The 15747-nt window shown below is 38.9% G+C and overlaps 1 protein-coding gene across 6 annotated transcripts in view; it reads left to right on the top strand.

Moving 5' to 3' along the window:
- The window catches only part of RAPGEF2 (Rap guanine nucleotide exchange factor 2), a 155706-nt gene that overhangs the window by 69382 nt on the left and 70577 nt on the right, over positions 1-15747 (top strand). For 4 of the 6 annotated variants that reach the window (XM_033161135.1, XM_033161133.1, XM_033161131.1 and 1 more), the window contains exons 5-7: positions 10881-10956; positions 12819-12986; positions 15097-15114. In XM_033161135.1, coding sequence (XP_033017026.1) covers positions 10881-10956; positions 12819-12986; positions 15097-15114 — 262 coding nt within the window. The remainder of the gene's footprint in view (positions 1-10880; positions 10957-12818; positions 12987-15096; positions 15115-15747) is intronic. The other 2 variants (XM_033161134.1, XM_033161132.1) reach the window with 1 other exon arrangement.

Here is a 15747-nt window from a genome sequence, read left to right as displayed (position 1 = left end):
GAATAGCACTTAAGCTGAAGCACTCTGAGGACTGGAGACTCTATGAGATAATATATTGCTTAGCCTTATTCTTTAGTAGCTATTGATAGTTTGTTTCAGCTATTTTTCTCCTTGAGCCTTTTTGTCTTGTGATGAGGGAGCCCCTCAAGCCCTGGTTTTCACATCTGGAGGCTTATGCCCAATCATTATGCCATATCCTAGCTGATCCGAATAGTAATTTGTGTTCTGTTGAGACACAAGTTGCTGCAGCTATGAAGTTTTGGAAATACTTTACTGTCTTCAAAGAACTACCGTTGAATCTGTTCCAACAGGGAAAGCAAAGGGCAGCACATTCATATGCTTATGCACTCAGAAGTAAGTACCACAATATTCAGTTGGCTTTACTGCCAGACAACTATGCATAAGATTGCAAACAATCAGTTCAGGTTTAATAATGGAACTTCATTTTTAAAAAATCAGGTAAAAAGAATATACCTTGTTTTTAGAATATAGGCTTAATTCAACATTCATATGACCTACCTAATTCAAGTTTTTATCCATCTGCTTATGGCTATGGTTTTTTTTTTTTTGTAAACAAGCTTTTGCACTGGCAAGTAAAGTGTGGGATAAACATTTTTACCTGTTGCAGTTTAAATATGCTATTGTTGAGGTTTGTCCTCAATAGTGGTTTTGTAGATGTTTATAATCACATCTCATTATTGGATATATAGTGGTGAGGCTTACTCTTCAGTTAAGCACTGGAACACTTTTAGTCAGTAGGTTGGCTCCTATCCATTGAGAAGAGGTATATCTTATCATAAGAATATTGATCTATGTATGGAGAAGATGAGAATGAATCAAACATAAGTTTACATTTTGTAGGTCAGGGCCTGGTATTAGCTCCTTATAGGCAATAGTGGCCAGATGACACTGTATGTAAGCTGTTGGGAACTCTGTAGGTAGCAGTCTATGGGAATGGTTCTGCAGGTTTGATTAACAGAGCCCTGGAGACCTTAACTGGATCTTGGCATACAGGTTGCTTAATCTAAACAAAACTTCAGAAAGATAGTCCAGGAAAACAAACCGCGGATTTGTAAATATCAGCTTTGTATTAGCCGTTGTATAAATGTAAAGTTGTTGGGAAGTGGCTATCACAAAAAAAATTATTTACATAAAGGCTGAATTTATTCCTCTGACAGACTTTGTCCAGATTGTTAAGGAAACCAGTTACGATTTCAGTACATCCCAGTTTAAGTGTTATGCTTTGTCCCAAGTGATATTTATTGATAGACATGTTCTAGTGTAGGCAGATTGATAATATTTCTCTGGAATTGTGATTTTGAATAAATATGCTCTTCTCTCTCTCCAGTATAGCAGAATATTTGTCTAAAACAACTTCCTTATTTCCACTATAAAATTATCATAATAGCTTTTAAAAAAAGGTAAAGGGACCCCTGACCATCAGGTCCAGTCGTGTCCGACTCTGGGGTTGCGGCGCTCATCTCGCTCTATAGGCCGAGGGAGCCGGCGTTTGTCCGTAGACAGCTTCCGGGTCATGTGGCCAGCATGACAAAGCTGCTTCTGGCGAACCAGGGCAGCGCACGGAAACACCGTTTACCTTCCCGCTGGAGCGGTCCCTATTTATCTACTTGCACTTTGACATGCTTTCGAACTGCTAGGTGGGCAGGAGCTGGGACCGAGCAACGGGAGCTCACCCCGTGGCAGGGATTCGAACTGCCGACCTTCTGATCAGCAAGCCCTAGGCTCAGTGGTTTAACCCACAGCGCCACCTGGGTCCCTTATAATAGCTTTTAGTTAACATTAAAAACATATTAAGTTTTAAAAACCAGTAATGCCATTGTATAAAACCCAGCAGTATGAGACAAAAACCAGTGGTTTGTGTGTTTTTGTGTGTGTGTGTTTGTTTGTTTGTTTAAAGGTGATGTGAATCTGCAGTTGGAATGAACAATAGAAATGCAGCCTGGTGCTTAAACAATGATGACATTGAGGGCTATCGCAACAAACCTTTCCTTATGATTAGACTGTCAGAGTAGTACAGGTACATTGGTTTATCTCAAAGATGTTTTAAACAAGTGAGTTCATAATGTTGGTGGTTCTAGATGAGATAGAAATGCTTACTCTTTCATGAACATTCTTTCCTCACCAAAGATGTGGAAGCTTACACAGGTGTCTGAAAGTATTAACATCTCCTCTGCCCCACAGCTCCTGTTGTAATTTGGTTTCCCTTCACCCGTGAAGTAAATCCTTGCCTTGTATTCAGTTTAAGATTCTTCTATGTGATCCATATGTATTGTCCATGGTGTGGTGTTTATGGTTAAGAATCTTTATGGCGTAAGATATTATATGTTATTTAATGCATAGATTGGAAGCATGCCTACTCTGTCCCTACAGAACCAGGGGGTGGGGCAATAATGAATTTTGGGCTCAGGGCCACATTTGACTCATGATCAGTGTTAGAAACTTAGATATATAAGGTAATTGCCAAATGACACCTAACATCTAGATTATGTTCGCTGCAACAGATTGTCTAGGTGTAATTTTGTTGCTGCTGCTGCTGCATTTCATTTCTACACTGCTTTATATTTTAAAGAAAAATCAAAGCAATATACAAAAAATGGAACCATTAAATAAAACAATCCATAATAAAACAAATTCAAGCTTCAAGGAAAATATTTTAGATTTTTCTCTAAGTGACATTTTGCTTTCCCCATATTTATTTACCTTTTTAATTTATATAGCTGCCCCATAGCAGAATTACTTTAGGAAGCCAGTGTGATGGTGTGGTTAGAGTGTCAGACTAGGAACTGGGAGTTAAAACCACAGAAGGTGGTTAATGCAGTTTGAATATGCTAAATAAACCTTGGATTCACCAGGATTTGTTTTTTATTTTATTTTATTTTTTTGTATTGGCACAACATTTGCAGCATTTATGTTCATGATGAATAACATTCCACTCAAGTGAAGTTGGGCATGAAAATTAGGAATGTAGAGGCCCAGCAAGGGCAAGGGAGTAATAATGAATACTGTAACTTTTTTGTTGAAAATTTTGAATTACTTGCCAGTGTGTATTATAACATATCTGACAATGTGGATGTTTGTGAATAGAACACTTGGATGGAGAAAGTTCCACTGGCCTGTTGATGTCATGGTATTTTTAATTAACATAGGAAAATTGCACAGATTGTCTTTTTGTCTCCAATTTGCTCATGTGTGTGCATGTTCTCAGCATATTTTGTTACTCCCCTGCTCTTTTCGGTGCTTCTAAATAACAAGAGTGTTTTTAAAAATATTGTTAAGGGTTTGCATAGCTTGGAGACAGCAAATGCAGTTTTCTATAATAGGTATCTGTCTTGTTTCAAATATACAGATAAAAAGTATTGCCAGCAAACATTTTCTATACTTGAATCAGAAATGCTTGATTCTCTTTCTGTATTTAGAGGCAGCTGATGTTTTGCCATCCTTTTTACAATTGTTATAATAACTTTTCATGATGTAATTCTGACTGCTAAACAAATACAGTAGTAAAACCTGGTTTCTATGCAGGTCATTGTTCTGCTGAACAGACAGAAGAGAGGATTATGCTTTTCTGACATGATTTGTAAAATGAAGAAAAAAACCCAGCAGAAACATAAAAAATACCTTTGGGTTTAACATACAGGTACTGTGTTAAAGGGTTCCCATGCCTGGAAATTATGGCTGTTAAGGGCCACACCCCAAACACGCATTATTAATATGGTGTGGTATCCTACCCTGTGGTTAGTTTCAGCTTCACAAGTACCTTGGAGCTGGGTGGCTGTAGGTGGCAAAGGTATGGCCCCTGCACACAGATTTGTTTGTTCACTGGGACAGACACATCACTTCTGTGCAACAGAAGAACAACCAGTTTTCCAAAACACATGGTATAATTGGATACATCTTTCTGCAGAAAAAAGCACCCCAGCAAAGTCTATGGAAGGAAAACACAGAACACCTGTCAACTTGCAAGAGTCTCTTGTAAACTTTTAACTCATTCAAAATAAATAATTTCTTATCAATTATTTCCCAACTTAGAGATGGACCATCCTTAAACATACCTTCAGGGCCGTCTTACCCATAGGTGCTAGGAGTGTGGGGCGCCAGGCTCTCAAGGGCGCCAGACTGAGAGACGGGGGCCTGAGAGTTGAGTCCGGGGAAGAGCCTGCCTGTCGGTTTGGAGCGCTGCGGTGGGCTCTTCAGCTGCGGGTGGCTCTGCTCTGTGAGTTCGGGGGCGACTGAGCCAGCGAGACGCTGAGGCGGCTGGCCTGCTCCACCCTCCTGCACGCCTGGGACTGGGCAACTGGGGGGGGGCGCCAGGCGGATCTTTGCACCCCGGCGCTGCATATGTTTTAAGACAGCCCTGCATACCTTCCCCTACACTGCCACGTTTTAAATCAGTCAACTGAACTATAAGCCATAGATCCCACCCTTCTCTGATTTCTCATTATAATGGCAGAATGAATGAAACTTTATTTGTGTCAGCCATCGGCCACAGGAACAAAAATGAATGGCAAAATTAAATTTAGCTGACTTGTTCTTAACATTGGACCACAGCTCTGGCCCTATAATTAATTCTGTTTTATCAAGCAGTTTTCTTTGTAAATAAATATAACTTCTAGGGTCATTTTTTGTTTTTTAAAAAGCTTCATATCCTGACCTGGTGTGATGGCATATAAAGTCTGGCCACATTAGGTGAATGAGCAATCCGATGAATGTTTCTACCCAGAACCAACTCCTTCACTCTCTGAAGGTAGTGAATGAGCAATCCGATGCACGACTACTGTGAAGTAGGACCCCCCCCTGTGTTCAAATTGGGTTTATTCCCTAGTAGGTGTGTATATGATTTCAGTCTTAAGAGGTAAGAGAGAACATGCTCTCAGCCCTGCCTTTAAATTAGGTTTTGGAAATAGTGTAGCTTGAGAGCATATTTTATATTCAGAACAATTAGTAGAGCAAGTATGTTTGTTCCCTTGGAAACCATTTACTTTTTATAGAACCATATGGAGCATTTTCTTCTTAAGTGAATATTATAATAAAATTAACTATACAAGTGAAGCAACTTCCATTTTTCCAGCAAGTCGGGAATGCTTTGATTCTGTCCATTGTAAGCATATTTTTAAGAGGGCTTACTTCAATGCCAAATGGGTGTACTGTATGAATCTGTTCTGGAAAAGGTGAGGTAAGCTTTGTTTTGAGTCTGTTTTACTCTAGGTTGTCGTGTTATCTATGCCAGACTGAGATAGTGTAATAGGAGAAGATATGCCAAGCTATGTTACTATGAAAGCATGTGCAACTTTCAGTGGTGGTGTAATGGTAAACTTTTTAAGTACACAAGTGGTTCATGACAGCAGCACCCCCCAAAAACGTAAAAAATGAAGGCAACAATGTTGATCCATAATTGTTATTATTTCTCTACTCATTCATTGAACTTTCAACCTTCTTTTATAAAAAGTAGATCCTAGAGTTGCTTATACAATATTATATAAATGAGAACACAACACACAAAAATAAAAAAGCATTATCAAAGTGTTAAAACCAACAGTGAAAGAGTACACTTTCTATGATCCTCAAACTAGTTCTTTGTTACAGTAGTAATAGGACCTTGAACATTCAATTTCCACTAGAGGCCTATGCTAACAAATAAGTCTCAACTGGATGTTAGGAGCCCCAAAGTGTAGGAGTCATCTTTGCATCTAGATAGAGGGCGTACCACAGTAAGGGTGCCACTTCATAGAAGCCTTGTATCAGTGAAAGCCTTCCCTTCCCTTCTCCTCCCCCACCTCCATTGGTTTATACAGGGAAAAGGTGTTCAGGGCTTTATTATGTCAATATTAACACCCTGAATTGAGCCTACTAACAAAGCAGTGGCCAACACAGATCCTGCAAAACATTTGTAATATGCACAGGTGTGACGGAAAAGTTTGTTTTGCTGGGCAGGTTGGGTCACCAAGTGTTTTCTTTTTCTTTTTCCCTGCCAGTAAATGGTTAACGAACGGCAGCTTCTGATTGGCTGGGGTTCCAGGAGAGGGAGTTGAAAAGGAGAGGATTTGGAGAGACAGGTTTCAGGTTGGGAGATAGGGAGTGAGAGGAGAGAGAGTTGGTTCTGGGTAGAAACATCCACTCTGAGGAATATATCAAAAGCTACAGAAAGGGTATCTGAGCTTTGTGTGAAGGACAGTGTGTGGTGTTCTGTGACAGTAATAGGCCAGGAATTAACTGGGAGGCTGAGCCAGGAGAAGTAGAAGCTGGAAAAATACAGTCTACTTAGGTCTCATTCCAGTCAGGAGGGGAGAGATTCTGCTACAAAAAGAGAAGACTCCCAAACCAGTTAAGAGGGGTGTGGTGATAACTTGGGTCTGTTACTAGGAGTACCTCAGGAGTAGGGTTGTCAAAGGGATGTGTAACTAACAGGAAGTACCACCTTGTTTAAGAACCAAAGTAGTAAGCGGCAACAGCAGTGCAACAACTGAGAAAGAACTGAAGTGAAATAACTGGAAATAAGCTGAGCATTTACCCTTTAGTTTAAAAAAACAAAACAAACCTGTAACATCTACCTGAAGCGAAGTAACTGAACACAAGCAACTGAAGTTTAAAATAAGTTGTGCTTGATTAGAAGTCCATTGCATCAGTTAGATTTAGTATCAATATTATTAGGTGAACGGTTACCTGGAATAACATTATAACCTGAAATATCCTTTGTTTTACCCGTTTTGTGTCATAAACTGTCTTTGTTTAATAAAATCTTTCTTGTTTGTTTGATCAAATCATGCCTGAAGTTTTCCCTCACACAAGTCCCCCACAAGATAATCTGGGGTAATTTGTAGAAATTTGTGTAACTGGTGTACTGTGAGGTGGTTGCACTATATTTAAATGAGGGCTGGCCCAATGGCACCAGAGTGAAAAAGTGCCATTACGCCATTGCAACAGGTGCATCAGTCAGCCCTCTGGAGGTTGAGTTCTGCTCTTGCTATAGTTTCTGGATTGACTTCAAGGGTAGCCCTACAGAAATTACATTGCAATACTCGTAACAAGAGCCACCAAGGCAAGTCCATCCCAGTCTAGAAACAGATGTAAGTGGTGTATCAGCCATGAATCTCTCTCTCTCTCTCTCTCTGTGTGTGTGTGTGTGTGTGTGTGTGAGAGAGAGAGAGAGAGAGAGAGAGAGCGCACCAAGAGCACACTATTCATTTAATATACAAGAACCATATATCAACCTATCGTGCCAGGTTTCAGCCTAAGTTACTGGACCTCATTCAACCCCTGCCCCCCAGGGAGTGGTTTAGCATAAAACAGCTTCATCTGGTTCTAATGGCATGAGGAATAGAGCTGGGTATCATCTGCATATTGGTGGCAACAAGCCCCAAATCTCTGGATGACTGCTCTTGGCAGCTTCATACTGATGTTAAATAGCATGTGGGACAAGATGAAATCTTGCAGGATGCCACAGCATAATGGATGGGAGCACTATTAATGGCACCCCCTCCCCCCATGGACTAAAAGGATGTCTCATGACAACCAGAAGTTGTGTTTTAAGTGTAGTGTGCCCAACTCTATGGAACTACCTCCATTAGAAATCAGGCAGCACTGTCCTTGCTAAATAAAAAAAACCCTTCCAGTAGCACCTTAGAGACCAACTAAGTTTGTTATTGGTATGAGCTTTCATGTGCCTGCACACTTCTTCAGATACCAACACCCCTGCAGCTTGGAACAAAATCACCATGATGTCATGACTGTGATTCCTAACTCACAGAACCTCTTGAGGATACAATGGTCAATAGTATCAAAAGATGCTAAGAGATAACAAAAAGGTATATGGTCATTTTAGGAATATGGTCCATTGGGTGAGGGAGATTTCTGAGAGTGGGAGAGGTTCTGCTCTTGCATTTCTTCCCAGCATTCCTTAATTCCTGATTGGTGCCATGGGTTAAGTCTGTCTACACAGGAAGGGGGATGGGGTGATGCAGAATTAGGTCATCCTGTCTCATGAAATAGCATTCTTGCCGCTGTCTGTTCCCCATGGCATTCCTAGTCAGCCTTTGAATCATAGTCCCAAAGAAAAATTATGATACTTCTATCCGTCTGTGTCACTCAGCATACTCTTAGTCTAAATGCAAAAGTAAATGTTGGAGTCCCTGCAGATTAATTTCAGCAGCAAATACCTGTATAAACTGTTGCATAATTTAGCTGACATATAATTTTAAGGTGTAATTTAACTGATCACACAATCACTTAAAATAGGTGAAATATTCAGTTCCCACCACAAAACATGGTTTGTTTAAGGAGCCTGCACTTCCACCTCAAGACAGCTGACCTATCCAAATTGGGAATCAAATGAGTTTCATGGGCTTGAAGGATTAGAGGTAAAGGTAGAACTGTTACAAGAGATCAATTAATGCATTTCCATGCGAGCAAGAACACACAGACACCCTGGGCAATCCCAATACTGGGACGACAGCAGAATTACTATACCATCACTGCTTATTCCCTTTCCTCTGTGTGATACAATTTTACTATACCAGTCAGATGGGTGGTGGTTGTGGTGGTGGTGGTGGTGGTGGTGATGATGATGTGGCTTACGTGACAAATCTCAAGGTGGTCTCTTGCTTGACAATGCTGCTTTTCATTTGTGCTGTGAAGAGCGACCCCATTTCACCAGTGGGACTGCATGGGGAGAATAAAGAATATGGAGTCAAAAGCATGGTTTGAAAAGGGCCTAGGGTGGAAAAGAAGTTCACAAGATATAGTTCAAAAATTAATTAGGAATTGCGGGCCTCATAAATAAAGGGAATTGACTTATACAGAGTGCACCTCCCTTGCCAGTGCGGGATCTCTGTATTTAATAAGATGATTCTTAGTAATGTTGATTGAAGATTAATAAATCTTTATTAAATATTGACATTTCTTGGCTTTAATTCATTTACATTCCTAAAAAAATCAGGTTTGGCAACTTTGTACTCTGGCATTTAGGTAACCCTGACCTAGAGGCTCTCATTGATAATCTAAATTCAGCCTTCGTAGTATGAGTGCAATAACTAATTGATTTAATCATTTAAAATTGCTAACTGGAGAATGGAAAGTGGGAAGGTGAATGCCATGAGCAAAGAAGTGTGGTCACGGAGCAGTGTTTCTGTGAGGTTTGGAGCTTTCAGGGTTAAATAAGCTCAACAGTATGCCCCTCCCACAGGGAAGAGAATGTGTCACAACATCCGGGGTATCTGCTGTATGTGAATACCTATGTGATTGATGTGACACACTGTTCAGTCTTACTTTCACTTTTGACTGAACCAGAGCGGAGATGTCCGAGTCTCCGGGGAGTGTCCATGATTTATATGCTTGTAATTAAAGCTTGCTTGCTTTGATCAACCCAGACGTTGTGGGACTTTATTTGCCAGCACGAAAGGTACACATACCGTTGCGCAAGAAGAAGAAGTAAGAAGTTTGAAAAAACTCTGCAAAAGCACTGGAGAAGCAGGAAAACGCAGAGGAAGTGTAGCAGGACACCACTCCAAGTGCTAAACTGGTTTTGAGGCTTTTTCCAGTTAAAACCAAAAGCCCAACAGTTTCTCAGACAGTGGGCCAGGATGCACTAGTGGGGTTTAGGCAATGTTCAAGTGAGCGCTTCAGTGCCATAGCCTGCCCAGTGTCTCTTCACTTGCCTTCCCTGACCCCAAGTCATGACATAGCCTTCAACTGATTCCAGCACCAGCTGGAGCAATGGTGGTAGGGAGAAGAGTTCAGGGAAGAAAGAAAAGGGAAAGGAAGTTCTCTTCCTCTGAGGAGAAACCACCACAGGAAGTGTTGAAGGAACTTAGGAAGCTAAAATGTTAATATTCGCCATGACTGTTAATTAAAAATAATAGTACAACAAACAGGGAATAGAAATGAAAGGGATAAGGAAGGAAAGGTGTTGTAGGAGGAAGACGTGAATATAAAAAATCAGAGAGGAGGGATGAAAGACCACCATTAGCAGTTGGAGGAGAGTAAGGTTCAAGTTGAATGTAAAAGGTGAAACACAGTGGTGAAGAATTTACACATTTCCAAAGATGGATGACATATTAGTAGAAAGTGATGTCCATTATTGCCAGTTGATTGTCAAACTTGCCCACTATTTTGTAACTGCTCCTGCTCCTGCTCCTGCTCCTGCTCCTGCACCACCATTTTATCACTGGCTGACCTCAGTAATTTTCAGCCATCTGAAGTGGGCCCTGCAGCTACAAGGTTTGAGAACTCCTGTTCTGGAGCTGAAAGTCCTGAAATTCCACATATATTGTGAGGCACAGATGGATTCAGATTAAGAGGAAAAGGGAGTGGCAAAGATTATGAACATTTTTCTCCAGTAACCAGAAACTGCCTTTCTACTACAGTGATTGCTGTGTAATATAGTCCTTGTAATGCTAACATAATGCCATTGTGATGCTGAACAAGTATAGCAGTTTCTAATTATTGACATTTCAGCTATATAAAGACAGGTTCTTAGTGGTTTAACAGATTTTTACAAGTGACTTGCATTTTATCAGTACAAGCAAAATTTGTGCAGAGGTGAGAATAAACGTTTTGAGTTTTTCTATTTTAAGAGTGGTACTAATGTCTTACATTTTACATTTGGATCCATGTCCAACAGTATAGTATCGGAGAAAGTAATGGGATGAATTTCTACTATCAAACATGTGTTCCAAAAATACAAAATGAAGAATCTCATAATTTTAAAGCAGCCTTTAAGTCTTATTTGTATTGTCAATACACCCGACCCCTGATATTGCCTCAGAAGATTGAAAATGTGGTTTTGTCATATGCATAGCATTAAATTTTAAAACTGTAGCTTTATAGACTTGGTTTTGCTCAAAGTATTTTCTGTCCTCTTTCAGTTTTGGCAAACGTTCTGCAGGAAGCTTCAGACGTGGCTGTGAATGCATTGTTCTAGAGCCATCTGAAATGATTGTGGTAAGCATAACTAGATGAATGTCTGTGTTAAGGAAATGTACAATTATGTATTTGAGAAATGTATCATTTGCCATCTTTAAAATGAGTTAGTTGCTTGGGTTTTAAAATAGGTTACTTTAAGGAAAACCATGGAAAGAAAAGTTCTATGTCCCTTCCAACTCTGCAATCTATGATTCTAGAACTCCTGTCTCCTGCATCCACCTGCAACCCTTGAAAAACTTGTCTAGAAAGGGTGTGTGTGTCCTGAACTATATAGAACAGTGCTGGACAGCTCTCTGGATCCCATCCCGTGTTGCTCAGGAGGAGCCCCCACCCCCAGTTGTCTGAACGAGTTTCTTTAGGCACAAGTGGCTGCAGAGGAAACTTTCTTCCCATGAACTTTCTTAAGTTAACTTGTCTTAGGATCCAAGTCATTTTGTGTATAATAGCTATGAATACAGGATAACTATATTTTATCTATTATACAGATTAAAATGCAGTGTTGAATAAGGAAACCTTGTTTTGTAGGAATTTTTAAAGATTTCTTTAAGATAGTTGGATTTAGCAACACACCTGGAGATACTGCCAGAATATCTGTTTTAGTGGGCAGCAGAGTGAATAAATTCATTTTTGTGCAAAGAAACTTTCTTACATAGGCCTTCTTAGCACATAAGTAATATATCTACTAGCAGAATCATAAAGTGACCTTTTAGGAAGCTCTACAACCTACTTTTCAGGTTGGTCTGGTCTGATCATTCAAATTCCTTCAAGACCTCCCGTTTTCTCCCCCCTCCCCTACATTTCAGGCATTGCAAAATCCATTACATAATTGTTTTGCACCATATTGTGTTGGGTGGTTTTGTGCTTTTGTTTTGTAAAGGGAAATGTTTTGGGTTGGACTAGATGACTCTCATGGCACCTTCCAACTCTACAAATTCTAAGTAAAAATTCTTGTCACTACGTATAGGGAACATTTACATTTTAAAATACTTTCTTTTGGTGACCGATTTCCCGCTCTCCCTGCTATAATTGGATTAATCACCATATGAAACAAGGGCATTACCCCTCTTCGTATTTCAGTACACTACAGCTAATACTACATCACACAATACTTGAAGTAGCATTCATAATTGGCACAGAGTTCTTTATAAAATAGTTGTTGCATGCTTTGTCATAGCTCAGAGCCTTATCAAATACAGTGTTACCTTAGCAGTTGAGCATCCAGATTTCTACCATCTCCAAAATAGAAATGGCTGTGTGCAAGTTGCAAAATACAATACTTGTTGTAGGTGTGTATCAGAAGAATTTTTGTGGGGGTTGACATTATTATAGTACCGTTGTGCAGTTTTCCTTCAAATCTTTCTTTTTTCTTTTTAAAATCTTGCTTGCTTTAGAGGAAATAGGATGCTGTGTTTTAGAAGAGCTAGCTCCCACAGGATGGGAGGGGTAGCTCCCCAATGGCTTATTGAGATCAGCCGGAAGGCTTCAAGTTCGCTTCCTTCAGAAATGTTCTTTTTTCTCCCTAGTAAGAAACTAACTTTCTGTCTGAGAGAGTAAAAAACAGACGCTTCTAAATACACAGGTGTGCAAATGCACAGTAGGTCAGTTGTAGAATATATGAATGTCAACTGAGTAATTGTCTTAATAACTATGCCTGCTCATTCTCACTATGTAGGAATAGCTTCTACTGTGGAAAATACAGAAAGTTTTATAACTACTTACTGCTGATTTCTGTGAGAGTACCATTTCGTGTGTTCTATCTCAAACTGAAATGAATGCCCGTGCTTTCTAATTGTAGCAGAGAAGAGGCCACCCATAACCTTATTTATTTTTATCATATTACAAAATGTATTTTTTTGCTATTAAATATGCCTTTTTATCAGGTGGATTATATGGATGAAAATGAAGAATATTTCCAGCGACAAGCATCTCATAGACAATCTCGACGGAGATTTAGGAAAATCAATCAAAAAGGAGAAAGACAAACAATTATTGACACTGTGGATGCTTATCCTGTAGGGAAACCACCGTTACCTAGAGGTTATCACACGGTAAGCCATCCAAATTATTTTGATAGTGTAACTTAAATTTGAATATTAGCAATTGCCAAATGCTCATTCTCATTTTGTGAAAGATTCACATGACCACAATTTGCCTTTCTTAAAATTTCATGTGCAGGAGATTCTTTAGCATCTATAAAGAAGAAGCTGAATTTGTAGTTAAGAGTATATTATCTGTCATTGGAATAGTTTAGAAATACTGCTTTTGGAGCAGATCAGCGTCAAAATGCCAGCTTAAAACACTTTATTCAAATTTGATCTCTGTAATAGATCATTGTGCTGGCTTTATTTAGTTTAAAAGACATCAATAAACCAATCACTGAAACATTAAGTTCTGTGAATAGCCACTTCTTCTTGAAGCACTATCATCTATTTAGGCCATTATTTTGCTTTATCTCTTCTCAGCATGGGAAGTAGACCAGAGCGCGTTGTTTATACTGATGTGACTAATATCAAATTGTTCTAACAAATCTACACCATGCCTTTATCATCTGAGAGAGCATTATTTCTATATTGCTTTAGCCTTCAAATTATAATTATTCTGCATTCTCAAACTGATGGAGAAAAGTCTTCACAGTTCATCACTGTAGTGTAGAATTACAAAATTGCAAACACTGATTTTCAAAATGGAAAAACCCATATTTGTATTCTATGTGCCTAAGTGCTTAAGATGGCTGTTACATTAAAACATTTATTACTATCATCATCATCATCATCATCAAGTATTGTTTCTTACTAATTCACAGTATCAGCTGCACATTGCAGGAACTAATTTGGCACCAATGCTATTCATATTAGCACTTCCCATTATGCAAACAGTATTCTAGTACATAATTGTATGGGGAATTACAGCATTTACACATACCTATAAAATTATAAATGTCTTGGGACCAGAATGTCCTCCTTGGTACTGCATCTTTCAGCATGAAGTTGCCTATTAGTCATCATCTGAAGCCCTGCTCTGTTCTGCCACCAAGGGTAATGGTAGCGTGAGGTTGGGCCTTTCCTTATCTGTGTAGCTTTCTCCTGATAGAGGCTTGACTGGCCGCATCATAAATGGTTTTTATGTGGCAGTCAATAGATTTTTATTTCATCAGGCTTTTAATGAGTTTCAACTCGCAAGTTATCTCAGAGTTCCTCACAATACAAAGCCTCAGGAGTACATAGCCATTTGAGATTCTTCATGTGCTCTCTCGGATTTTAAAGTACTGGGGATTTCCCACTGTTTCCTTTCCTAAAAACTATGTTCCTTCTTGTTAATTTCCATCTACAATTCCACCTGCAACTGTTAGCACCTAAAGGTTTAACTATGTCCCTTGTTAATTGTCCAAGTCTTTTCTTAGATGTCTTCAATACTTAGGTGTTTTGCTTGTATGACAGAAGGCTTGATTTTTCAGGTTTTGATGTAACCCCAACTTTCATTGTAATTTTATGGGGAACAATTCACTGAAATCTAATAAACTGATTTGTGGTGTATTAATCTGGCATACTTCTTGATCAGTTTTATGAATGACTAAAAGGAAAATGTTAATTTATGATCATATGTTCCCATTACTCAAAGTTAATCAGTTTGTTTGTGGGAAGACGTGCCTCTCAAAACACATGGTAGGAACATGCAAAGAACCTCATTTTAGATATGGTTTTCTCCTATGTACCCACAGAGAGTTTAGAGATGCAAGTCTTCCCTTTTGTGCTATACATATCAAGGCAGGAAAACATGGCTGCCAAATAAAATATGAATTTCTTTACAGTGTTCTAGTTTCTTTTAGAGTTATAATATGTAGATATACTGATTGAGATAGTATGTGTTCAGTTGACTGTGTTTCAAAGACTACTGTACATAATGACAGAGAAGTGAATATATGTTATGTTTTAAAGGAAAGTGCTTGACAAATACTAGCAATGCTGCTATTATACTGTTGCATGTTAAGTGGCCATATGGGTCAGGGAGAGTATCTACACCAAACTCATAAGTCCATTTAAGAACCTTCCTTACATAATAGCATTAGTTTCATAATAGTACTATATGTTTTGAGCATCTCTGATAATGTTCATCTTTTCCTTTCCTCCTATATGGCATTCATTTCATTTTGGCTCACAGGAATGCACTAAACAGCAGGTATTGTAACTTATGTGTATGGTCCTCTAACCCTTTACACCCCCCCCCCAACTTTGGAGTGTAACTAATGTCTTAATATTAGTTTGCTGTTGCTAAATTTGTGCTGCATCCATTCTGTTACACTATATGATACACAGTTTACCTTCAGTTAAAATCACACAAACTGAATGTAGATAGAGCCTAGTGACATCACCATTATTTGCATTTCAGTTTTTACCTTAAAAAAATAACCATTGCCTGTGGTGGTGTATTTTGTTGTTAGAAGTCGTCATGTGGTATCAGTATATGACATACAGAAATGATAAAGTACTAACATTGAATAGAACATTCTCCATTTATGTCCTCATTTAATATCCATTACCCAACCAGTGTCTCTATCTTACTCTTTAGCTGTTGCATTTTGAAGCAGAAGTTTGTAGATAATGGCTCTGATACAAGCTGAATATTTGTAGGGCATACTGTTATAAAACAGATTGTTTTGATTCTGCTCTATATTAGTTGCACCTAAAGATACTATAGAAACCACACGTTCCTAAAATACAGAAGGTGTTGAAACACAAAGTGGAATGGAAGCTGGAAGGGAGGGACATACGGAATTACTTTAATTATTTGTGGCAGTATTTTCACTTGTTT

Source organism: Lacerta agilis, chromosome 9, assembly GCF_009819535.1.
Source record: "Lacerta agilis isolate rLacAgi1 chromosome 9, rLacAgi1.pri, whole genome shotgun sequence".
Taxonomy (NCBI): domain Eukaryota; kingdom Metazoa; phylum Chordata; class Lepidosauria; order Squamata; family Lacertidae; genus Lacerta; species Lacerta agilis.
Note: the sequence above shows the minus strand (reverse complement) of the source record. Positions and strands in the feature narration are given on the sequence as shown.